This window comes from Nyctereutes procyonoides, unplaced genomic scaffold (assembly GCF_905146905.1).
Source record: "Nyctereutes procyonoides isolate TBG_1078 unplaced genomic scaffold, NYPRO_anot_genome, whole genome shotgun sequence".
In the NCBI taxonomy this organism is placed as follows: domain Eukaryota; kingdom Metazoa; phylum Chordata; class Mammalia; order Carnivora; family Canidae; genus Nyctereutes; species Nyctereutes procyonoides.
Window position 1 is genome coordinate 34,511,809 of NW_026575139.1, and position 25,570 is coordinate 34,537,378.

A 25,570-nucleotide genomic window follows, 5' to 3' on the forward strand; every position below is an offset into this window, starting at 1 on the left:
ATTTGTTTTTTTTTTTAAAAAGTCAGGGACATCTGGGTGGGTCAGTGGTTGAGTGTCTGCCTTCTGCTCATGATCCCAGGATCCCAGGATCAAATCCCGCATTGGGTTTCCCACAGGAAGCCTGCTTCTCCCTCTGCCTATGTCTCTGCCTATCTCTTTGTGTTTCTCATGAATAAATAAAATTAATTAGTTAATTAATCAATTAAATTTTAAAAAGTCAATTTAGGTTCCCATTTCACATCTTATAGAAAAATTAATTCCAGCTCAATTAAGGAGTGTAGTGTAAGACAAATAAAGGAAAAAATATATACAGATAAATGTCTGCTCTCTGAGTAGGTAAGGAGTTTTAGAACAACAGAATCTCTGACTATAAATTGGTACAATCATTTAGGAAAGCAATTTATCCCTACTTTGGGAAGCTGAAGAAACACACACCCTATGTCCTGATTCTACTGCTAGATATACACATGAACTTGAGAAACCATACACATGGAAATGGGCCTAGGAATGTTCATAGCACTACTGTTCAAAATAGTAAAATGCTGGAAACCAACCTCCACAAAGGAACATGAACAAACTGCTGAACATTTGTAAGTGGAATACTATGTAGCAGTGAAAGGGAATAATCTAAAGTATCTGTATTAACATGGTTAAATTAAAAGCACATCATGTTGGGTGAAAAAATAAGTTATACAAGATAACATACCAATTATATACGTTAATACCAATTATTTACAGAATACCAATTATCTATAATCCTAAAATAGGAGAAAAGTACTGCATGCTGTTTAGGAATATGTACACATTTAGTAGAAGTATGACATTATAGGAAAAAGAAAAACAGGGGCATGGAAACTTCTGAGAAAGAGGGATATGTTGGAAAAGGTTACATAAGAATTTTCCACCGTGCTGGTATTTGTTTCTAGAGCTGTGTGGTAGGTACATGGTTATGCTATATTATTCATTCTGGTGATTTGTAAGTCAAAGATGTTTTTTGAAATTAAGTTTTTTTAAAAAAATTAATTAATTAATTTACTTGAGGAGGCGGGGAAAGGGGAGAGGGAGAGGCAAGCAGACTCCCTGCTGAGCAGGGAGCCCAACACAGGGCTTGATCTCAGGACATCAACTGAGCTGAAGTCAGATGCTTAACTGACTGAGCCACTCAGGTGCCCTGTGAAAGAAAGTTTAAATGTAATGTATATTCCTTTTAAATATTTATTTATTTGAGAGAGAGAGAGCACACAAGTGGTAAGGAGGGACAAAGATAGAGAGGGAGAAGCAGACTTCCACTGAGCAGAGAGCCCAATGTGGGGCTTGATCACAGAAGGCTTAATGGACTGAGCCATCCAGATGCCCAGTAATACATATTCCTTATAAAAAAATTTAAAAAAGGTATGCCTGGGATGCCTGGGTGGCTCAGCAGTTGAGCATCTGCCTTTGGCTCAGGGTGAGATCCCAGAGTCCCGGGATCAAGTCCCACATCGGGCTCCTTGCATGGAGCCTGCTTTTCCCTCTGCCTATGTCTCTGCCTCTCTCTCTCTCATGAATAAATAAATTAAATGTTTAAAAAACAAAACAAAAAAACAAGGTGTACCTGAGTGAATTAAGTGCCTGACTCTTGGTTTCATTCAGCTTAGGTCATGATATCTCAGGGTTGTGAGGTTGAGCGCCCCCTTCAGGTTCCACGCTGAGTGTGGCACCTGCTTGAGATTCTCCATCTCCTTGTGCCCTTCCCACTTGTGCTCTCTTGCCCTAAAAATAAATAAATAAATCTTAAAAAAAATTTAAATAGGGGCATATGGGTGGCTCGGTCAGTTAAGCATCTGCCTTCTGCTCTGGTCATGATCCTGCGGTTGAGCCTGGTGGCGGGCTATCTGCTCAGTGGGGAGTCAGCTTCTCCCTCTGCCCCTCCACCCACTCATGCTCTCTCCTTCTCTCTCAAATTAATAAGCAAAATCTTCTTAAAAATTAAAACGATATCTAAATAAATAATTTATTTTATTATTTTTTTAAAAAATATTTTATTTATTTATTTGACAGAGAGAGAGAGAGAGAGCACAAGCAGGCGGAGCAGCAGGCAGAAGGAGAGGATGAAGCAGGCTCCCTGCTGAGCAATACAATAGAAGCAAAGAGCACCGATAGGTAATGACTACCAAATATGTGGAAAATATTTTAACTATGCTAGCTCTATGATTGAAAAGACGAAAGTGATAATCAGTTTCAAATTTTTGGCCTGAAAATTTAGACGGGATGAGAATGGAAGCAATAGTGTTGGAAAAATGGCCGAACTTAATCAAGAACTTAAAAATGTTTGGGACATCTGGGTGATTCAGTCGGTCAAGTGTCCCACTCTCAGTTTCAGCTCAGGTCATGAACTTGGGGTTGTGGGATCGAGCCCCATGTGGAGTCTGCTTGAGATTTTCTCCCTCTGCCCCTCCCTGCACACGTGTATGCATGTGCTCTCTCTCCTCTCAAAATATTAAAAAAATAACTTAAAATGTTAATATTCTTAATTCATTAATTCTATTATAAATTTAATTTGAAAAATTAAGGTGTTGTAAGTAGACAATCATTGTGTGTTATTTTGGGGCAATGGCTCCTTCTCTTCTTTGTCTTCCCCTACATACATGGAAACAGCAGAGATTCCCCAACATTCATTTTGTGCAACATGACTGATATCTTGACCACAGCTGACTGGACTAGGCATAGGTACTTGACCTAAACTGAGCCAGGGCTCCCTTCCAGGGATTGCAATTGAACTCCTGGCTGCTCTCTGGAATGAAGACAATGTAAATGTGAGGGCTTCATCTGCCATTTTGTACCATTTGGTCTGGCCCTCAGAGAAAGCCCCTCTTTCATGTAACAAAAAAAATGGAGTACAATCACAGCAAGGGACAGAAACAAAAAAAGATCACAGAGTTTTCCTGGCCTGTTGCAAGTTCTTGCTTACTAAGGCTAAGTGCATCCTTGCCCAGAATCCTCACAATTCCCCCACTTTGCTTACACCAGTTCCCATAAGTCCCTGGTAAGACTTCTGCTGCTCTGACTCAAGAGAGAGGACCATGGATTCAGCTCTGTTTTCTCAATATCTCAGCACATAGAGAAGGAGAGGAATATCCTAATTTCTGACTCTGACTCTGAAGGTATACCAGGGAAGACAAGAAGGGATGGAAGGAAGAATTTAACACTGGTTGAGCACTTATTAATTAAATGAAAATAATCTATGTGAATCACTTTGGATAGTTCCTGGGCCATGGTAAAGAATACCTTAAACAAACAAACAGATAAACAAAAATAAATAGGGTGCCAAGCCAGGAGTGGATGAGAGTTCTGAGTGTCACCGGGTTCAGCTTAAATATCATATCCTTGGGCAGCCCCTGAGGCGCAGCAGTTTAGCACCTCCTGCAGCCCAGGGCATGATCCTAGAGACTCGGGATTGAGTCCCATGTCATGCTCTCTGCATGGAGCCTGCTTGTGTCTCTGCCTCTCTCTCTCTCTCTCTCTCTCTGTCTCTATGAATGAATGAATGAATGAATGAAATAAATAAATAAATAAATAAAAATCTTTAAAAAATATATCATATCCTCTTTTTCCCTTATTTTGTTCCATTTTCCCCTCCTGGTCACAAGATTTTACACTAGGCTCTGGGCTATCATAATAACTAGCCCTAGATCATACTTTCTTATATAAATACACCAGAGAGATAGAACTTACTGTCTTACTCAGATTTGAATTTCCCCAGGGCACAGGGTAGGTACTCAAATGTTTGAAATGAATGCATGAGGGAATAATTAAATAAAATAATGAAAATTTGGTTAAGAAAGTTCTCCTATATTAAGTGTTTGAAAGGCTTAACCATCATGATGAGACTTTCTCTTGATGTGGAGCACTTGCCATAGTCTGCCTATGAAAACAGTGACTTTCAGTTAATTATAAAATGTTTTCCTCAAGGGATTCCTGGGTGGCTCAGCAGTTGAGCATCTGCCTTCGGCCCAGGGCAGGATCCTGGAGTCCCAGCATCGAGTCCCACATCGGGCTCCCTGCATGGGGCCTTCTTCTCTCTCTGCATATGTCTCTGTGTCTCTCATGAATAAATAAATGAAATCTTAAAAAAAAATATTTTTCCCTCAAAAGGTCAAGACAGCTAGAATTCTATACTTTGAATGAGTCTCTTTCAATGCTTGTTTTTCAAAAATGCTTTTTTATAAGTACTTTGTTCCAGTTGCCAACTGGTTTGTTAACTGGGTCACTAGCCTTCCAAATCTGAGACTAGAAGCTTTCTTGACTTAGAAGAACCATCAGACAAAATAGTTTCAAACGCTTGAGGTGACTATGGCCATTATCCTTGTTTTCAAAGCTCTTTAAACCTAACTTCTCAAAAAAAAAAAATTCTCTTAGGAAAAAGAAGGCTGATTTGGATCCATACTACAACCTAACTGTACCAGTAAGACCCTGAGGGATTTGTCACTAAGACAGAATGGGGGCTCTTTGTTATTTTGGAGAGAGACAAATATCAAGGGAAATGAGTGAAAAAACTTCATGTATTCTACACAGCACTATATACAAAACTGATTGTATAGAAGATTTCCAGTGGGACAGGCAGTAAAATAGCCTTAGGATTTCAGTGCCTTCTAGTCTTAACTCCTGCCCAGGTTCTGCCACTTGCTAGATATTATTATGTTGGAAAAGAAACTAAACTTTCTGTGTCTTAGTGCTTGCATCTGTAAAATGGGATAAAAGCTCCTATACCAATGGGTTATTATGAGGATAATAGGTATAGGATGTCTGCCATAATTTCTGGCTCATACTATTCAGTGAATGGGAGACCATATCGATGATGATGGAAGACTTGGCCCATTTTTTCTTTCTTTTCTTTATGACTTTGTATAAGACATTTAACTTTTGTATCTTATTAGTCTCTTCTTCTATGAGATGGAGAAAATAGTAGCTTTACATTTTATTACTTGGATATATTGTTAGCAAACAAGGATTTAAAGACAGAGGCAACTTGGTACAGTATTAAGAGGTCTGGCCCTTGGAAGAACTGAGTTTAAATTGTGGTTCTACTAGTTACTAGCTGTGTGACACTGGATAACTTCTCTGATCCTTGTGTTTTTTATTTATAAATTTGAAATACTATGTATCTGTGGGGGCACCTGGGTGGCTCAGTTGGCTAAGTGTCCTGCTTGTTTGTTTTTTTGTTTGATTTCAGCTCAGGTCACGATCTCGAGCTCTGAGTCATGAGACTGAGCTCCAAGCTAGGCTCCCTGCTCAGTGTGGAGAATTTTTTCTCTTCCCTCTGCCCCTCCCCCTGCTTGCTGTCATGTTCTCTCTCTCAAATAAATAAATAAATCTTAAAAAAATTCTATGTATCTACCGAATTAAGGTTCAAATTATATAGTGCATATGAAAGTGAACTAAATTGCTATTCATGTTTGTAGACAGTATTGCCAGGACTGCACAAGATTCTATATGTTGCCGTTATTGGTTTATTTTATTTTGATAATAGTGTGCTCAGATTAAGTTTCACCCTCTTTTGGTTGTCTTGTCTTTTAGAACATTTTAGCAGTAATTTACCCTTGTGTTCATAGATTTTACTCTATTGGTACCTTAAGAACCATGTTCTCTCTTTGTGATGGAGAGATGAGAACCCTGGATGCAACATCCAACCATTGGCTGCATTTCCTGAAATCTGGCCGTGGTGCTTTAAGAGACACAATAAAAACAGCCTATTGAAAAGCAGCAGTTTGCTAAGAATAAAGCTTATCTTCATCTTTGGTAGATCACTGCACTGTCTTTCCTCATGTAGATGTATTCTAGAGGCACTTAATTCTAAAAGTATAGTTCTTAAGAATATCTGCTTTGAGTCTTAAAAATAAAAGCCAACAAATAAATTCAACTTGATGAATTACATTAGGGAAGAATTCCTGGCAAGGTCACTTTAAATGATTGCCTTTCATGCTTAAGATTCGATTTTGTCTGAAGATTTCATTTAGTGCAAGTCCTAGAAAACCCCAGATCCAGAGTCTAAGAGTAAATTGAGGCTTAATGAGGTTATGTGACTTGCTGTGCATTATAAGTCAGGATTCTTTTAGGTGTAAGTTATAGAAATTCAACTCCAAAGTAGCTTAAACAAAAAGAGAATTTATTGGCTCACGTAATTGAAACTACCTTCAAAAAGAGCTAAATCCAGCAGCTACAATTGTGTGGTTAAAACTTGGCATTTCTTTCCCAGCCTTCACAGAGCAAATCTTGGGGAAGATCCAACTGATCTCCTAAGGACATGTACCTATCTCTCTGAAGGGAGGAAAGAGAAGCAGCATGGTTACCAGTCCACCAGAATCACCTGAAGTGAGGGGCGGGGTCCTCCAAGGAAAAGTAGGGGAGAGCAGGAAGCAGATATCTACCAGATGAGGTCTAGGCCATTACTAAGGGCAGGCCTAGGACAGAAAACAGGACCTTGCCCCTAGTGCAATTCTGGAGGTTACAGAGAGGAAGAGATATAGGTAAGTTTAGAGCAAAAATAGTTTGGGCCTCTTTTAAAGTAATGTCATCAGAAATGAAGATTAAGCTCTGAAATGATGTTAAGTCAAATGATCATTTTTTCATGTTTAGAAGTATATGGATGTTTTAAGATGCAAATTCTTTTTATTGCTAATGAATGTTCTCACATATAGTCTATAATTTAGCATGGAAGTGGATTGAAAGGCATGCCTTGTTTCCTTGCTTCTCATTTTCTTCCTGTCACAATGGGGCATACCAGAATAAAATTTTGAGGGAAAGTCTTTCCTGAAGTTTCTAGATGGATAAAAACTCTTAAAATACAAAGAAAGTGGATGATTATGGTCATGACTAGTGTTTCTTGAGCAGTGAACATGTGCCAGACACATGTAATGTAGTAAATGCATAACCTCATGTAAATCTGATGACTACCCCATGACTTAGGAAGTGTTAGTCTGTCACAGACCTGGAAATCAAGGCTATGACAAGTGAATAATTTGCCCCAGCTCCTGACTATCTGAGCTGGGATTCCATGTCAGGTACATGTGATTCCAGGTCTGTGTTAACAGCATTGTGCTTATATTTAGTTATAGCTTTAGTTTATTTGTGTAATTTAACTATTTTAAAAGCCAAATTGTTACTTGTGGTACATTATTTTAACCTATGTGAAACACAGGGCACTTGAAACTTGCTTCCTCTTTTCCCATGTGACACAGGGCCCCTTTTCCTATCTTGATCCATCAGTGACCTAGGATGTCTCATTACTAGGTAGGAGACGAGAATACCTAAACATTTTAAATCTTTTTTTTAAAAACATTTTAAATTTTAAGCAATAATTATACACATTAATCACATGGAAAGTCATGAATAAACTATAACCCAGAAGCACATCTGAAAATGCAACTGTACTATTTACATTGTGACCTGAGTGGGATGCCTGGGTGGCACAGTTGGTTAAGTGTCACACTTGGTTTCAGCTTAGGTCATGATCTTGGGCTTGTGGGATCAAGTCCTGCATCAGGTTCTATGCTCACCTCGGAGTCTGCTTGAAAATTTCTCCCTCTCCACCTCTCCTTCTCATGCTCTCTAAAAAAAAAAAAAAAAAAAAGTCTCTAAATCATGACCCAAGAAAATGTCACTGCTGAGGGTGTTGCCAGTGTAGATAAATGTAGCTCAAAGAAATATAACAGCAGAGTCTCCTGTTGACACTAGCTGTGTAATATTCTTGTTTTTCTGGAGAGTAGCTCTTGCCTCAGGCCTTTTTACCTTTCTTCCCTCCCAGCCCAAACCCCACTTCCTCAACCACACACACGTTGGGCTAGTTAACCTCTATGATGATGTCGTGTATCACTATAGGTCTTTTCCTCCTCTACTGGTTGATAATTGGTTTGGTGATGTTTCTGTTTATTATCATCTGACCCCTTTCTAGTTCACCAGTCAGCCACCATTTGACAGTCTCTGCCTTCTGGTCTCATCATGTGACTAGCTCGCGAGTAGATTCATGAGAAGCTCAGCCTTGAATCTGGGAAGTGAATGCTTTCATCTGAAAGCAACGACCAGGGTTTTGTCACTTGATAATGGCTTCCTAGGTGATTATAATGTATTTCCTTTTGTACTAGAGTAACAAGTCTCCAAACTTTTTTGATCATTCATTCTTATTAGTCTGTTTTTTTGGAAGCAATTCTTAACCAAATATTATAAAGCACAAACATATGCTTGCATTTATGACTCAGTCACAATGTATGCTTAGGGTGAAGTTCATTATTAATGACAGTGGATATAAATCCTCATTCAAATAATCTTGATGAATTTGACTTTTTTTTTCAAAGATTTAATTTATTTATTCATGAGAGATAGAGAGAGGCAGAGACACACAGGCAGAGGGAGAAACAGGCTCCCTGCAGGGAGCCCGATGGGGGACCAGATCCTAGGACCCGGGGATGCTCAACCACTAAGCCACCCAGGTGCCCCCTAATTTGACATTCTTTAAGCCGAAATTTGGTTAGACTTCTTAGATTGTTATTTAAACTTTGAAATGTGGCTGTCAAAGATCTAGTACTAGAAGTGTCAATTCTGCTTTGTTTTGGTGCTTGTTTTCCTGTGTTTTTTTTTTTTTTTTTTTTTTTTTGCAAAGAACCCTGGTAAAGTTGTCTATTTTCTACAGGTTAGTTTAATTAAACCTAGGTAATACCATCAGTAAATCTACTTAGTTGAACCTATCAGATTGCAATGTCACTGTTGACAGAGACTGACTGAGTAGGACTGTCACCCCCTGGAAATGGGTAACTTCCACTTCTCCTTGAGGACATCTCCTATGCTATTGTAGGCCAAGAGAGGAGTCCAGGAACTGAGTGTGGGTCACCTATTCTGCATATAAAATATTAATTGATCTTAATGACTATTTTTCAATTAGAATGAAGCATAAGCAGATGTCCTCATATTTTATTCTTCTTCATTCCAAATGGATTGCCCTGTACTATTCCTGGAACGTATACAACCCTGGCTTGTGTGGACTTCCTTTAGAAAATATTGTCCAAGGAACAATTTCTCACATAGGCAAGGATGTTCCCATTTTAAAAGATCTGCTCATTTCAGTTACTCAGCCATTTTATAGAAAATGAAAGTTTTGAAATGAATTCTTTATAGAGATCCATAATTTTCAAGCAAAATCCCCACTCTGCAAAATGTGAAATGTTCTAAGCAACAGCTGTGAGCATTTCAAACGTGCAGTACTCTTTGACAGTCCAACTGTTGCCAAGGGAAATGGAGCTGGCTTTAAAATTTTCCTTGGTTTTAATTCTGCATTTCCCTCAATCAGAGATTGAGCAAAAAAGTTCTGCATGGCTGGGACACTGAACTTTTCATCAAGACTGGCATATGAAACCGAGATTAAAAAAATGTAGTTTCTTGAAGGTAGGAAGGATGGCATCCTAGCCATTCTTTTTATAAAGCCTAGTGATGAACTTTGCAAAGCAAAAATAGGCACTATCTATACAATGGCCAATCATTTGGAGTCAATGCTGGGGGAGACTGCTTCCACCTAAGAAAGCCATCTTTTCTTGTCCCCCCCCCTTTTTTTAAAGATTTTATTTATTTATTCATGAGAGACACAGAGAGAGGCAGGGACATGGCAGAGGGAGAAGCAGGCTCTCTGTGGGGTCCTGATGTGGGACTCCATCCCAGGATCCTGGGATGACGACCTGGGCCAAAGGCAGCCACCTTTGTGTGTGACCTTCATCACTGAGCCACCCAGGTACCCCTTTCATTAGTTCCAAATGGATTTTTAAAAAAATCTTTCATGGCACAGAATTTTTTTTTTCCCCCTCTCAAGATCCACTTATGGGAGTGTGAATAAAAATATGCAACACCTGAGTGTTAACACAAAGAAGAAATGCATTTTTGGGGGTTACCTCTATATATGGTACATAGTCTTATTTCCTAACGGTATAGAAAACATGATATAATGGTGAGGGAGGTAAACTAGGCTACAGAACACACACGATATTAAAGGGAAAAGAATACTGGACGGAAGTACACCAAAATGCTAACTATTAGCGGTTATCTCTGAACTGAAGGATTCTTAATTTTTTTTTTCGTCTTCCAAGTTTTTAACAACTGGAGACCTGACGTTTGTGGTTAACATTAAGAATTTCTTTCTCCCTCTCCCGAGCCCCCTCCCCACCCCACCCCCCCCAACCCCGGTCCCCCAAAGAAACGTGCCTAGCGTACATTCAGATAGAATGACAGTCCCAGGGATCCCTGGGTGGCGCAGCGGTTTAGCGCCTGCCTTTGGCCCAGGGCGCGATCCTGGAGACCCGCGATCGAATCCCACGTCGGGCTCCCGGTGCATGGAGCCTGCTTCTCCCTCTGCCTGTGTCTCTGCCTCTCTCTCTCTCTCTCTCTCTGTGACTATCATAAATAAATAAAAATTAAAAAAAAAAGAATGACGGTCCCAATAACATCCTCTGGACATTGCATCATATGGATTTGGGCTCACCAAGGATGTTAAACACATCTCAAATAGTTCATTACTTGATCTAGCTAGAGTTGAGTGCAGTCTTCTCCAAAAACTCCTTCGGACCCAACCTGCCCACTAAAACCTCACACGGTCCTGCAGTCTGAGCTCTTGTGCAGCCGAGGAGGGCCCGCGCATGTGATCCGGGGAAAGGATCGCAGAGCGCGGGGGACAGTGTTCCCACCTGCGTGAGCTACGCTGGTCTGGCCCCTAGCAAGGCTTGCAAGGAGGTTCAGGGCGCTGAGACTCAAAGCAGAGGTTTAGGTAACAGGAGACGCGACGAGGCGAGACAGGATCCGGGGCGATACGCAGCCCTCGGCCCAGGCCCAGAGGCTCAGCGGGGCTGCCGGGGGTTCCACAGCGAGCTGCAAGGGGCGCGCGGGCGGGAGGTCTTCTCTCTCGCGGCGCTCCTTTCAGCGCCGGTACGTCCCGAGGGGGACTCCTCAAGCCCAGGAGGGCAGCCTCGCCCCGGAAGGGGGCGAACCCAAGGCCCCGGAGGCTCCCCCACCTCTAGCTGACCCTCGCCCCCGGAATCCTCGGGCGGAAGACGGCCGCTGCCCAGGGGAGCCGCACTGCGCGGAAGCCCGGCCATCCCGTGGACGCGTCGCTCGCACGCCCCGCGGCACGCAGGAGCTCCTCAGAGGCCTAGCGGCCGCGGCGCGCCCCTCTTCAGCCGACCCAGCCGCCTGGCGGAAGCTGCGGCGGCGCGGCCGGCGAGCGCGGCTGCATCCGGGTCCTTCTCGCCTCAGCCCAATCCTCGGCCTCGTCTCTTCCCACCCTCCGGTTTCTCCGCCCCCCCGCCGCCAATCCCTGATCGGCTCTCAGTCGAACCTGCTGGCAGGGGAGTGAAGGCGGACGGGGGCCAATGAGGCCTCGCTTCCCGTTTGAAGCCTCCAATGAGTGGGCGCCGGGGGCGGGCGCTGCTGGCCAGAAGGTTCGGTTGCGCGTGTGCCATGGACTCAGCCGCCCGGTGATATTGACAATAGGAGAGAGAAAGGGGCATTGACGGGGACTCACCGCGGGTACCAAAGGGCGGCTCTGGCAGCGGCGGCTCCAGCTCCAGCGGCTCCTCCTCCTTCTTCCTTCTCCCGCTGCCGCTGCGGATCCGGTCTTCCTCCCTCCCTTCCCCCCCTCCCCACGTCGTCGCCGCCGCCGCCGCCGCCGCCGGGTCCGGGGCAACGAGCAGAGGCGCCGCCCGCCGGGAATGTGAGCGAGGAGCCACCGGCGGAGCCGCAACGGGGTCGGTGCCGATTTGATGGGACGGGCCCGCGGGGGAGGGTCGTGAGGCCGCCGCCGCCGCCGCCGCCGCCGCCGGAGCGCTGAGCTTCAGGTCCGGCCGTGAGGCCTAGAGGCGCCGCCGCCGCCGCCGCCGCGGAACGGGAGGGACGCCGCGCCGGACAGCCGTCGCCCCGGGCTCCCTGCCGCTGTCCGGACCGCCCCCCGCACGTCCCGGCCCCGTCACCTGTCCCCGCCGCGGCCCTCACGCCGTTCTCCCGCCCCTCGAAACCACAGATCATCTTCGGATTCTTCCCCAGAAGCTTCAAGGTAACTTCGTCCCTCCAGCATCTCGGCTTGCCCGCTCCCCTTGCTCTTCCCCGTCCTCCCGAGGAAGCTGCAGGACACCGGCCTCGGGAAGGCCTGGCCGGGGCAGGCGAGGGGTGCGGTGGGGTGGGTGTGGGAGAGGGAGAGCCCGTCCCACTTGTCTGATTTACCTGCAAATGCTTCTGACGATGCCTCTCATTCCCTCTGCCCGTCTCCCCCCCCCCCCCCCCTTCCGGCATCAGAGGCAGATTCTTGTCCCGGTTTATCCACTGACGGGGACGGGGGGGTGGGGGGAGGAAGCCGGTGGGGGGGGTTGGTGTAGTGAGCAGGATTCTGTAACAGCTTATCTTCTCCAGGGCTTTGGGGGGTGGGGTGGGGTGGGGTGGGGTGGGAGCAAAGGGTATGTCAGCATCCCTACAGACCAACCCATTCCCTGTCTCTCTCCTCCACCCCAGTAACACCCTTGGATTACCCCGAACCTTGGAAATACCCCGTGCCCGCTGCTTAGACGATGATAAAGCTTCGGGCGTCCCGGTCCAGGGCGAAACCTGTTTCCCCGGGCTTTGCACGGACCCACTGCTACTGCAAGTTCAGTTCTGCGGCGCTTTAGGGTTGAGATGCTTGACGTTTATTCTGGGCCGCGGGCAGAAGGGGCAAATGATGTTAAAAAAAAAAAAAAAGAAGAAAAATGCTAGCAATAAATCATCTTTAGAAATGGGAGATGAGGAATAAAGAAGAGACAAAAAGAGTGATGGAAGAACAGGATTTACCGAAATCTTGCGTTGTTAGGGTTAAATGAAATCGAAATAATTCACATACCACATTGGAAAAGCTGCCTCTAAATTTACAACATACAAATGTGATGTGGAGCTTCTTGCTGATGCAGTCATTGTGAAAAATTTTAACTGATCTTACTTCTTCTATAGTCATTCATAGTTTGCAATTCCATTTTGAGTCTGTCATATTTTTTTTAAGGCTAAATTAGGTAGATTTTTAAAAACTTAAAAAAATTTTTTTTTTTAAGGAGAACCAAACAAGACTTCAAAATTCCAAATGTCAAGATTCTGGGTTTTGATTTTTTTAGTTTATCTTTTTCTGTTTTTTACTGTGTCGGAATCTGGATAATCCAGATAATGTTTTATTCTTGCATGTTCAAGAAGAAACTCACTTACCTTTTAATTTAGGGGTTAAACAGCCCTTACATATTGGAATGACAGGTGAGTAATTGCATTTCAGTATTTCCCCACTATGCATTATTTTTATTCAGGTCTGCCATTAATCTTGCTTGGAGCCTCCGTGCCATGGAAATGATGGCATCTGTTTAAATTGAAATTGAGCTCAAGACTTGTTACTTTTTAGGAACTAGCCTTCATTTTAATAATTTGAGAGGGATAACAAAATCTGAAAGAACTGTTCTATCAGTTTGAGGGAATGAAAATTAATATTTGACTATGAACTTGAACTCAACTTGGTTGTCTAACTAGTTTGTGAATTTGTGTTTTCATTTCAACTTTGGTGCAAGATTTCATCATAATTAATGACTTAAGATGGCTTCATTCAAAAAGAAGACTTCTTTGAAATGCTCTTAATTATGCCTTTTATGTGTTCTGTTTAAAGTAATCTAACCTGTCCTTGGTGGTATGGTATAGTTTATCATAGCTAACACAGCATATTGCATTAAAAGTCATGCCTGGGTAGTTTTAGTAATTGTAAATTTCACCTTGCTGTGGTAGATTGGTGTGGATTCTAAAAGTACAATAAGAGTTTTAACTCCAGAGCCCATTCGTAATATTAAATATCTTGGGAAAATGTATTGATGGAAGTTTTCCAGTGGTAGAATAGTTCCAAAATTAGTTCAGGAATCTCAAGATGAGAAGAGCTGTGCAGTTAGAAAATGAGTAGATGGCGTAGAAGAGTTCTTTAGTGTCAATGAGCATCTTTAATGCTTATCAGAGTGGGAGCGGCACATGCATTAGAACTACAATACTGCTTATATGGTACTTAAAATACTTTGTTTTTCATCAAATTTTCATGTTTCCCCATTGAACATGCAACTTAATTGATTTTATTTGCTGTCTTCATCACATATTCCAATTTTCGTGCATATTGTATATGGAAATTTTAGAATTTGTAATTCACATGTATGCTTCCGCCTTGGGAATATGTTTATGATACCTTTTTCTCTTCAGTAGGGATATGTCCTCAGCACCAACTACTCCTCCATCAGTGGATAAAGTAGACGGATTTTCTCGGAAGTCCGTCAGAAAAGCCAGACAGAAGAGGTCGCAAAGTTCCTCACAGTTTAGGTCTCAAGGCAAACCTATTGAGTTAACACCTCTGCCGCTGCTAAAAGGTAAGGCTCATGGCCAGGTGATGGATTCCTTTCTAGTTGATCATTTTGTATCTACATATAATTTCCTTTTTGTAGAATTTCATATTTGTTAAAGGTCTGTGTTGCAAATTGAAGGGATGGGAGATTTCAGACATGTTGAAGTTACTGCTATATGGGCAGATATATCCACTTTTCAGTTTAAAGGGCTAAATTTAATATAAATAGCTGTGGACGAATGAAATCTATTTTCAGGAAGATCTCTCACATTGATAAAGAGGGAAACTGAATGCCAGAGAAACTGTAAGATGCCTAGGTCTGTGTTTTACATTTTTTTTTCTGTTGACATTTATATGTATATATATGTATACTATGTGATAACTGCTACAAATTGTACAGTTTTAGTCACAGGAAGTAGACCTACTAGAGGAGATGGTACCATTAACTTAGGAGATGGTATTGTAACATAGAAAATCATGTTTGAAAGAATTCATTTTTAAAAATCAAGAAAAAGTGGTCAGGTAGTAATTGCATCTCCAGATAATACATTTAGAAAACCTGATAAACATGTTTAATACTACTTTTCTCTTTCCTTTGGGATAAATTAAAAGGACAAGTTTTTAATATGAAAATTGCCCTTTCTAAATTAGACCTTTCAATTTTTGTTTGTTTATATGTGGATGTTTCCTGTTCTTTTTAATTTTCATCTGTTTGTTTTATGTTTATGAACAGGCATGTTTGAAATACATCAGAATATAGCATGTATTTACAGCTTGGGAACTATCAGAATCTGCCTTTGAAAGTAGATTTTTATCTCCTGAACACTTAGAAAAGTGAGGAGAAAGGGAACATGAACAAAACCAGTGTACTTCCATAGCTCAGAGGAAATCAGAAAACCTGGTTTGCTGGTTCGTTAGTGAACATTTACTTCTGTAACAGTTTGTGAAATTAGAAGGCATTATGAGAAATACTGGAGTTTGACCAGAAAAGATCCTCAAAATTTAGAGAAGGGTATTTCAGGCTTCTATTTTTCCACATATGGACTTTTTTTTTTTTTTTTTTTTTTTTTAAGGGAAGAAGAGTCATAAATGAGATTCTGAGGTTTATACTTGGTATTAGTGGAAACTAAATGAATTCTGATTATAATAAAGATGATATATGTACTAGTCAGTAAAAAGATGAGCTCTTATGAGTTTGTAGGGGAGGAAAATTTAGCTAAAGGTTTTGCTGGTAAAAATGAAAAAGTCTTTGTGAGGCTTTAGAAGAAAAATGAGGGAAAAACTCTAGAGATAAAACTAATCATGTTTGAAATACAAAGTTGAGAGGCATATGGATTCTTTAGTAACTTATTTAATCGGAACTATTAGCATGTTATCTGGCCAAGGACTTTATTTTGAGAAAGCAGATTAAGCTTTTTGAGGTTTAGAAAGAATTTTAAACTTTATTGTTAAATTCATTTCTTGGGGCTCATGGTAAACATTTAAATTAGAACTGAACTGACTACTCATGGGTTTTGCGGGTAGTGAAAAGGCATGCCTGGGAAGAATTTGGCACATTTTAAGATTTTGTTGTTCCTTGTCTCATTTTTTTTATCATGGTAAAATATACCTAACAACAAATTGACCAGTTTAACTATTTTTAAGCATACACTAAGTGTGATATTGGGTACATTTACACTGTTGTGAATCCATCTCCACCAGCCATCTCTAGAACTTCTCTATTTCCCTGCAACTGCAACTGTATCCATTAAACACTAACCGCCCACCCCCCCTCCCTTAACTGTAGCCCCTTGGTAAGTAACCACCATTCAGTTTTCTATCTTTATGAATTTGATTACCCTAAGTCTTTTGGTGGCTGGATTATTTCACTCAGCAACATGTCTTCAAGGTTCATCCATGTTGCAGTATATGTTAGAATTTCCTTCCATTGAAGCCTAACTAATATTCCCCTGAGTGTATATACCATATATTATTTATCCATCTGTCAGTGGACACTTGGGTCACTTTCACCTTTTGGTTATTGTGAATGTTGCTATGGACATGGGTGTACAAGTGTGTCTGAGCCCCTGCTTTCATTTCTTTTGGGGACATGCCCAGAAGTGCAATTGCTGGATCATATATTTAGTTTTTTGAGGAATTGCCAGAGTGTTTTCCATAGCAGCTGTACCATTTTACCTTCTTACCATCAGTGCACAAAGGTTCCAATTTCTCCACATCCTCACCAATACATGTTATTTTCTGTGTTTTTGATAATAGCCACCATAATGTGTGTGAAGTGGTATTTCATTGTGGTTTTGACTTGCACTTCATTTTTGGCTAATGAATGATGTTGAGCATCTTTTCATGTGCTTATTGGCCATTTGTCTATCCTTTTCTCATTTTTTTTATTTTTTATTTTTTTCCTTTTCTCATTTTTTAAAATTTTTTTTTCCTTTTCTCATTTTTTAAGTGAAGTCTGATAATATTGAAAAATTTCCAAGAACTTTGCTTTCCAGGAATATGACTTTTGTGACCTTATGTATTTTGCCAGCATGGCAGAATTGGAGAGTAACAGGACCATATCGTGCTAGATATATGCACAGCTTAATTCCAGACAGACTGAAAGTGATGCTTGTATAGCAAGCATATTCTGGGAAAATATTCTGGAAAGCACTCCACAAATTAGATTTCTCTGTCTATAGAATAACAAAGTCCGATGTAGATTTCAGAAATGTTTATTTGCTCTTTTTAGAGAATATAAAAGTTTATTAAATGACATTTGTTTTTCTTAGAATGGATTGAGTCTTATTTGTGTGTTATCTTCTCAATAACTTTAGGAAGTAATTTATGGCATATAAAGAAAATATAGGAGGAATTTCTTTATTTTTCTACCATTTCCTTAGGAGAGATCAGAATAAATTATGTGCGCGTGCCAAAGGATAGTTATTGATTTAATTTTCTGTAGTACTGCTTTGACCAAATTGGAAGATTTGAGTTAATTTTATTTGGCAGTATAATATAAATGGCAGTTGAATTTTGTGGGTTGCATTAAAGAAGAAAGTAAAATTCATGGCCTCAAGATCTTTAATTTTAGAGGAGTTTGAAAATGGAAATTGTGTTGTTTTATAACTCGTCTTTTTAATACATAATTTTTGAAAACTCAAACATTAGGTTCATTAATGATCACTTGTGTGTATCCATTATCAGAATGTTTATCATATGCATCATAATATTTGACTGACTTATAAGTAATACGACCATTAGTATTTTATTTATTTATTTTAAGATTTTATTTATTTATGAGAGAGACAGAGAGAGACAGAGACATTGGCAGAGGGAGAAGCAGGCTCCATGCAAGGAGCCTGACATGGGACTGGATCCTGGAACCCCAGGATCACACCCTGGGCCTAAGGGATCCCCGACCATTAGCATCTTAAAAGTCTCTTCACTTTCAGAACTTAACCAAGTAAAAGGAAAGATTTGTCTTTTTTGTGTCTTTTCTAATGGGGAGGGTTTTGAAATTTCTATCAACAATGTTTTCTCTATAGAGAGCAATGCCAGCAGGTTGTTTTGTGTACATAGCTGGCTTTTCCTCAGCTACTCATAATGAAGTAGAGACTTTTGAACTTTCTCCACCTTTATGTACTTTTGAAAATATTTTCAGAGAGTCCTAAAGGTTTTGAGTTTGAAGGACTTTTACTCAAGGGAAATTTAGTAAAGGTTTGAGTGCTTTATGTAGAGACTTGGGTACTTTCCTTGTTCCTACATAGCATGACATGAAGCAAGCTCTGATAGTTATCTATTTTAATAAGGACAAGTACACTAAACACTTAGGGAATAGACATATACATTTATAATAATAATAATAGTAATAGTAAGTAGTAGGAGCAGTAGTAGTACTGCCAGATTAGGTGATTTGTTCTCTCCCGACTCCATCCTTCCATGCCGTTTCCTTCTTTCTTTGAGTTTAAAAGCTTATATAGGTTTAGGTTTGAAATGTTTTTGAAAAGTACCACCTCTTTGAAGATGGGATTATATGAGAGTGGTGTCATTATTTTTAGCCTCATAACTCCCCTTATGTTTTTGAGACATTTTGCTAATAGTTTGGACATTCAATATTAAACTTTCCAAAAACTGTGATAACTGGAGGTACTGTTCAGAAACTCTGCCTCTGGGTGTTAAAACTTTTAGATGAGTAACACTGTGTTTCTATAAATTTCTTTAATGAAAACTTTTTTTTTTTTTAATCTCTAGGGTTGTGATTCAGCTTACATGTTTTTTAGGGTGACAGTTTGTGAGGATTTTAAAAATCCCAATTTAAAACTAGTGTTTAGGGGCACCTGTGAATGGCTCAGTGGTTGAGCATCTGCCTTTGGCTCAGGTCATGGCCCCGGGGCTCTGGGATCAAGTTCTGCATCAGGCTCCCTGCATGGAGCCTGTTTCTCCCTCTGCCTGTGTCTCTGCCTCTCTCTCTGTGTTCCTCATGAATAAATAAATAAAATCTTAAAAAAACAAACAAACTAGTGTTTAAGCTTTTCTAGCTTTTGGGTGGGATAATTTTTTTTCATCCATATCTGTTTCATATAGTGTAAACAAGGAATATGCAGAAGTAATTCCCAGTTTTTATAATTGGTTAGTGCTCTGAAGTGTATTTATAGTAAGAATAGTTTCTTAAGGAATAATGTCCTTTGTTTTAGTGTTTACCATCTTCCTTGTACTGTGCAATGTCACATGAGGGAAAGTACATGGGCCTTGTTGCTTGCAAGAGTCCTCATTCACTCACTAGTTGCGTTTTCTGGGGCAAGTATGTTAACTCCTGAGAGCCTTGGTTTTCTTGTCTACCAAATGGGGATGGTTATAACAGTCAATAGATGTGACAGTGCCACGTTCAATAAATCCTAGCTACTGTTATTTAACTGGGCTCTTAGAAGTTAAAATATGAATAATGTGGAATTATTTCACTTTTTATATTTTTTCAGCAAAAAGTTGAAATTGGAAATCTCTCAGAAAACTATGAAACACGACCATAGTTTTGTAGGGGTGAATCTTTTTCAACCAAAATATTTGAAGAAACAGTTTGCAAATGTATTGCACTTTGTAGACTAGTTATTTTAAACACCTTTTTTGGAGATTTTCACTGAATACATTGGTATCCTGCTACATTTTTTAGTGTATTCGTTTTTTTTTTAAATTTATTCATTTTTTGAATAGATAATGTAGTTATATGGTTCAGATCTCAAAAAGTACAAAATACTTTTGAGAGTACAAAAGTACAAAGTACTCCTTTTTTTTTTTTTTAAAGATTTTATTTATTTATTTATTTATGAGAGACACAGAAAGAGAGGCAGAGACACACAGGCAGAGGGAGGAGAAGCAGGCTCCATGCAAGGACCTTGATGTGGGACTCGATCCTGGGAATCCGGGATCAGGCCCTGAGCCAAAGCAGATGCTCACCTGCCTGAGCCACCCAGGCGTCCTGAAAAATCTTCTTGACATGGTTCTCCTGTTTGCCCTTCGCAGAAGCAACCAGTCATGATATTCTTCTATAGAAGATAAAGACATTCTTAAACCCTTCATTGATTTTGAAATGCGTTTTGCAGCCTGAAATTATGTGCATATTTTGTATATGTATGTCCAGTTTTTAAACGGGAGCATTACATAGTATTTTTCGGATTCTTAAAGCGATGTTCAAAAAGGGTTAAGAACCACTGATCTAGTTTGTACCTTAAATTAATGGTGCATGTTCTTTTGACAACGAAATTGGCATGTGAATGTTTGTGTCTGGTTTTAAGAAATAATTTAAGTTTTCCTTTTGAACTAGAAGAATATCTATGAGGTCAGAGGTGTTAACTTTCAACTTTGCAGCCTTTGAGACAATGTAGCAATATTTTCCTTTTTGGAAGAAATAAGATTTTTCACAAAACGAAGTATCAGTTGCACTGTTTTCATGTGTGAAAGATTATACTTAGTTGTAGTGAGGAGGTATTTCATTTACTTTTAGGGAGAAATATTATTTCTTGATATATCCTAATAGTTTATAGCATAGAGAAAATTTCCATACAGAGTTGTTTGTGGGCCAGAAGATATTGAGAGTAAGCATACCTGATTAATCATTTAAAAGTAGGATAGCAACTTGCATTCATATCCCATTCCATCTGAGTATGATAATTACTGCTTAGTTCTTAACCTTGGGTTCGTGGGTGTCTGGTTGAGGATAGGATATGGGCTTTGTGGGTGGGCTTTCAGGTTCTAAGACCCTCCTAAAATTATATGTAAAGTATCTGTGGATGTGCATTCTTTTTGGAGAGCAGAGTTCACTGCTTTCCTCAGATTCTGGAAGATTTAGCTCTTCCCTTCTTTTTCTTTCCCCATAGTTAAGAGCTTTGAGTTAGACCAAAAGATTGGGAATTGTATTCTTATTTTCTGAGTATCATGTTAACTGTATTTAGACACAGATGCATTTGACACTTAACAGTAAACATGTTAAACTATAAACAGAATTCATCGTAATGTGGGTCTCTCCAGGATATGACTCAGCCCAGGCATAAAATATTGAGGTGCCAAATGAGTCTTCTCATAAGGTAAGGTGTCCTTTTCTACCTAGAACTTTCTTTCCCTGACTTCATATCATTCTTCAAGTTTTATCTCACCATGGGACTTTCTTAGTAAGTATCCCTCTTGACTTTTAAAAATAGACTTTGAAGTTCCTAACAGTCTATTGTATCTTGCATTATATTTATAATCTTTTTTTTTTTTTTAAGATTTTATTTATTTATTCATAGACACACAGAGAGAGGCAGAGACACAGGAAGAGGGAGAAGCAGGCTCCATGCAGGGAGCCCGATGTGGGACTTGATCCCGGGTCTCCAGGATCACACCCCAGGCTGCAGGCGGCGCCAAACCGCTGCGCCACCAGGGCTGCCCTTATATTTATAATCTAAAATTATTTTTCTTTGTTGGTTCACTTATGTGTTATCTGTTCTCCTCCCGCATTAGAATGTAATCTTCAGTGTAGAAACCTTGTTTCTTTTACGTCCAGGGCTTAGATCGGCTTAGAACATCGTTGGTGTTCAGTAAATATTTGTTAGCCAATTAATTACTATAGTTAGGTGACATCTAAATTATTAGTAGTAGTGTAGACATTTATTTTCCTTAGTATTAAATTTTTTTCCCCAAAATCCAGGTCATGGAAGTTTTATTTTAACTTATAATTTACACAAGGTTACAGATTTGTTTAATGAAGACTTTTTATATTTAGAGGATCAAATTCTTGAGTGCTCACTTAAAATCCTGAGTGAGACTTTATGCTTTGGTAATTCTGCTTGTTTTAGGTTAAGAACAGAAGTATCTTGTGGAGAGAGGATGGAATGGATTTTGTGTGACATACTAAGTGATTCCTTTTACTTAGGGGATTCATCACTTGGTGTTTTGGAGCAGATGTTAAATATAGTGGAACACTGTTTTTCTGCTGATGTTTGAGGACTGAACTGTGGGCTAATCAAATCACCAGACTTTCTTTACATAGTTTAAGAGGGAATAGCATAGCTGAATATTATAATGGGCTTTCAGAGCAAGGTTTTATGGTTAAATTTTCTCATCTTTAAAGCTTACTTTATAATAATGTTAGCTCTTAATATTAATTAGATTTTGTAGTGCTTGCAAAAGAAGAGTAACGTTTCTAGATATTTCTAAAATGCTGGGTAAGATAGTTCTTTGGTTTGTTTGCAAATGATGACATGACATCCCTTTTTACTACTTAAAAGTACTTTTCTACTCTTCTTTTTTGAAAATTTTCTGAAAACAAATATGGGATCTTATTTTTACGTTGTAGTAGAATTAAGCATATGATGAATATATTGATTGGACGATACAATATTATGTTATATTTTTGCTTAACCTAGAACAATATATATGTAATATATACAACATGTTTTAAAACTTTTTTTTAAAAGATTTTATTTATTTGAGTGAGAGAGCAGAAAGCATGTGAGAGAGATCATAAGCAGGAGGGAGGGGTAGAGGGAGAAGCAGACTCTCTCTGCTGAGCAGATAGCCCAATGTGGGGCTCGGTCCCAGAACCCTGGATCATGCCCTGAGCCAAAAGCAGAGGTTTAACCAATGGAGCCTCCCAGTGCCCCTATATATAAGCATGTTATCTAAGTAAGGCAGGTGGCCTCCCTAAGGTAAGAAAGGAGGCCCCAGGGCCACACACCCCTAGGTTTGAATTTTGAGTCGATTCACAGCTGTGTGATTTTCTTTTTCTCTTTTTCTCTTCTCTTCTCTTCTCTTCTCTTCTCTTCTCTTCTCCTTTTCTTTCTTTCTTTCTTTCTTTCTTTCTTTCTTTCTTTCTTTCTTTCTTTCTTTCTTTCTTTCTCTCTTTCTCTCTCTTCTTTCTTTCTTTCTTTCTTTCTTTCTTTCTCTTTCTTTCTTTTTCTCTCTTTCCTTTCTCTTTCTTTCTTCTTTCTTTCTTTCTTTCTTTCTTTCTTTCTTTCTTTCTTTCTTTCTTTCTTTCTTTCTTTCTCTCTCTCTCTCTCTCTCTCTCTTCTCTCTCTCTTCTTTCTTTCTTTCTTTCTTTCTTTCTTTCTTTCTTTCTTTCTTTCACACACAGAGAGAGAGAGACAGGCAGAGACACAGGCAGAGGGAAGAAGCAGGCTCCATGCAGGGAGCCCGATGTGGGACTGGATCCCGGATTTCCAGGATTAGGCCCTGGGCTGAAGGCGGCGCTAGACCACTGAGCCACCCGGGCTGCCCAGCTGAGTGTTTTCTTTTATCTCGCAATTGGGAGAGTATTAGAACCCGCATCATATAGTCAGACTAAGTGCCATAAAGTAGATAAAGCACTTATTTCATGTTGGATACATAGTAGGGGTTGAAGAATATTAATTGTTATAATTGCAGGAAAAAACTGTGGAATAAGAAAATGCTTCTCTTTGTTTTTCAGTTGATTTTGATTCTCTTAATACTTTACATGGATTGTTTCCATTTAAGGAAGAAAAATATGGAGTATGTAGAGCTGTGGGAATCAGACTTTTAAAGTGAAAAGGAGAACTAGCTTTTATGGAATGAATAGTCTCAGCATTACTATTTAGTTAACGTCAGTTTCAGCCTGGCTTCTCATTTCAGGAATAAGAACATAAAGTGGCTAATGTAATTATTTCCAAGGGAAATTCCTCTCATGGAGGATTACCAGGTAAAATTATTGTTTGATAAGCTTATTTTGGAAGTAATCCACTAGGACAGGATCTCTAATCTTTTTTTCTCATTGCTTACTCATATCAGTAACAATAATGTATATATGTGTTTATACATTGTATACAGGTGCTATTTTACATATATACAATGCATGTTAAGAAAATACACAAATATAGAAAGTTAAAAAAAGATGATACTGCAATATAAAGTGTATAGATGATCTAATATTTAATTTTGGTGCTTCCTTTTCCTTTACCCATTTCCTCCAGCACAGGTACTGGCTCTGAGCACATCTTTATATTCAGATTTTGTTTGGAAGAGAGAAACTCTTCAGTTTAGAGCCTTGTTTTTTAGCATTTTGTTTTAGGCCTGAGAGATGTGAAGAGTGGAACGAGAAAACTTCTTTCTTTATGTTCTTAAGGTTTTTGTCCAGGTTTTGAATTTATTGCACCTTAAAGAAACAAAATCTGAATTGAAGATTTTGCCAGTTTGAGAATTATCATAGATGGTTCTTTCTTGAGGGCGCTTGTCTTGCTGTTGACGGGTGGGTTTTAGAGGGCCCTCGACTCTCTTGAAATTCAGGCAGTATTTAGTGTCCCTGGGCAGAGGGTCATTTTTCTGGACAAAGGGTTCACATCTCTCATCAGATTCTCAAAGGAGCTTCCCTGAAAGCTAGGAGCTACTCCTTTGTGGTGGGTATCGAGTTTCTTCACTTGAGGAGAGAATTTGTTGTATAGTCCCTCTCTGTAGAAGGGAGATCTCTTGAGAAAAAAACTTCTGCACGTCTCTCTTGACTTTAAGTTCTCTTGATACCAAATAGAATTTTTAAAGGTATTTGAAAGGTTGTCACATGACTCTAGCTTGGTTGTTTGGAACTTTTTGATCAGTATCATTTGAAAATTAAGCTGAGTAAATACTACCAATGGTAAACCAGAATGTACCTGTAAAAAAGCATTTATACTAGAATAGCTGTGGATCTGGAAGAAGCCAGGAGGAGAAACTCAGGTTACCTTTGCTGGTGAAGAAGTAGTTTAGCAACCAGCAAAGGAGGTTGGGAAGGAGTGGGAGAAGGAAAGCAGTATCTATAGGTTCCACTGTGTAGCCACTGTGATGTACTACATGGTGTTGCGTTGAAGCTTCACAACAAAACCAAGAACAAGGCACGTTTGTTGTTAACTGAGGGCTGTGTAATTTGCCCACCCTTTCAGAGAGAGCCTGGCCTGTCTAGTTGCAGAGCCAGTGCCTTCTCTATTTATATGCATGAACATAGGTGAGCACTAGAGATAACCACCATCTTGCTCATGCTGTACTAGGAAGATTTACCAAGGGAACCATTTTACTACCTCTTGCAAGAACCTTAAAAATTGTGAGGAGACTGAAGTGATGAGAAGTGGAGAAGAGAAGGGGTTGGCATCCCCAGGCCAGTGGCAACCCTGTGAGTGGTGGGTGGTGGTGGAAAGAGTCATGGAAGAGCAGCAGGCCTCAAAGTTGGCTCTTTAGAAAGGCCGGGCAGTGCTGCCAAGAGGCAAGAAGGAAGGGTAGCCAGGCATCATGATGGCGAGGGTGGGGGAGGTGTGGAGGAGAGGAGGAAGATGCCACTCTGGATCCTGTGGAACTCATGTGCTGTCGTGATAAAGTCATGTCAATCGTTGAGTGGTTTGGGTTGGCAAACCGGTAGCAGTGTGGCAGTGGTGTTCTTTACCATTCATCGTTTATCTTTACATCTTTGGGAACTAGCTTAACTAGGAAGGGGTGTGAGTTCAAGTCAAGGTGATAATCCTGGCTTTGTGACCTGAAATCAGGTATTTAACGTTTTTGGAGCTTTAACCTCTATTTTTGTAAAATGGGACTCACAGTTCCCAAGGTGGTTCTGAGGAGTGAGATAATGTGAGTAGGTTGCCTAATGTATGGTTGGCATATTGCTTCCCTTATCTTTCTGTTTGTCATTGATCTTTCTTTGAGTCACTCCTAAGGACTAGATCTTGTTTCAGATCTTGAGAGGGAAGAGGTCTG

At 40.0% G+C, this 25,570-nt stretch overlaps 1 protein-coding gene across 3 annotated transcripts in view; it reads left to right on the forward strand.

Moving 5' to 3' along the window:
* The first annotated feature begins 11,485 nt into the window (after positions 1 to 11,485).
* PPP2R5E (protein phosphatase 2 regulatory subunit B'epsilon) overlaps positions 11,486 to 25,570 on the forward strand; it is a 147,138-nt gene continuing 133,053 nt past the window's right edge. The window contains exons 1-2 of one of the 3 annotated variants that reach the window (XM_055304223.1): positions 11,486 to 12,061; positions 14,248 to 14,411. In XM_055304223.1, coding sequence (XP_055160198.1) covers positions 14,255 to 14,411 — 157 coding nt within the window. In that variant the 5' untranslated portion in view covers positions 11,486 to 12,061; positions 14,248 to 14,254. The remainder of the gene's footprint in view (positions 12,062 to 14,247; positions 14,412 to 25,570) is intronic. The other 2 variants (XM_055304222.1, XM_055304221.1) reach the window with 2 other exon arrangements.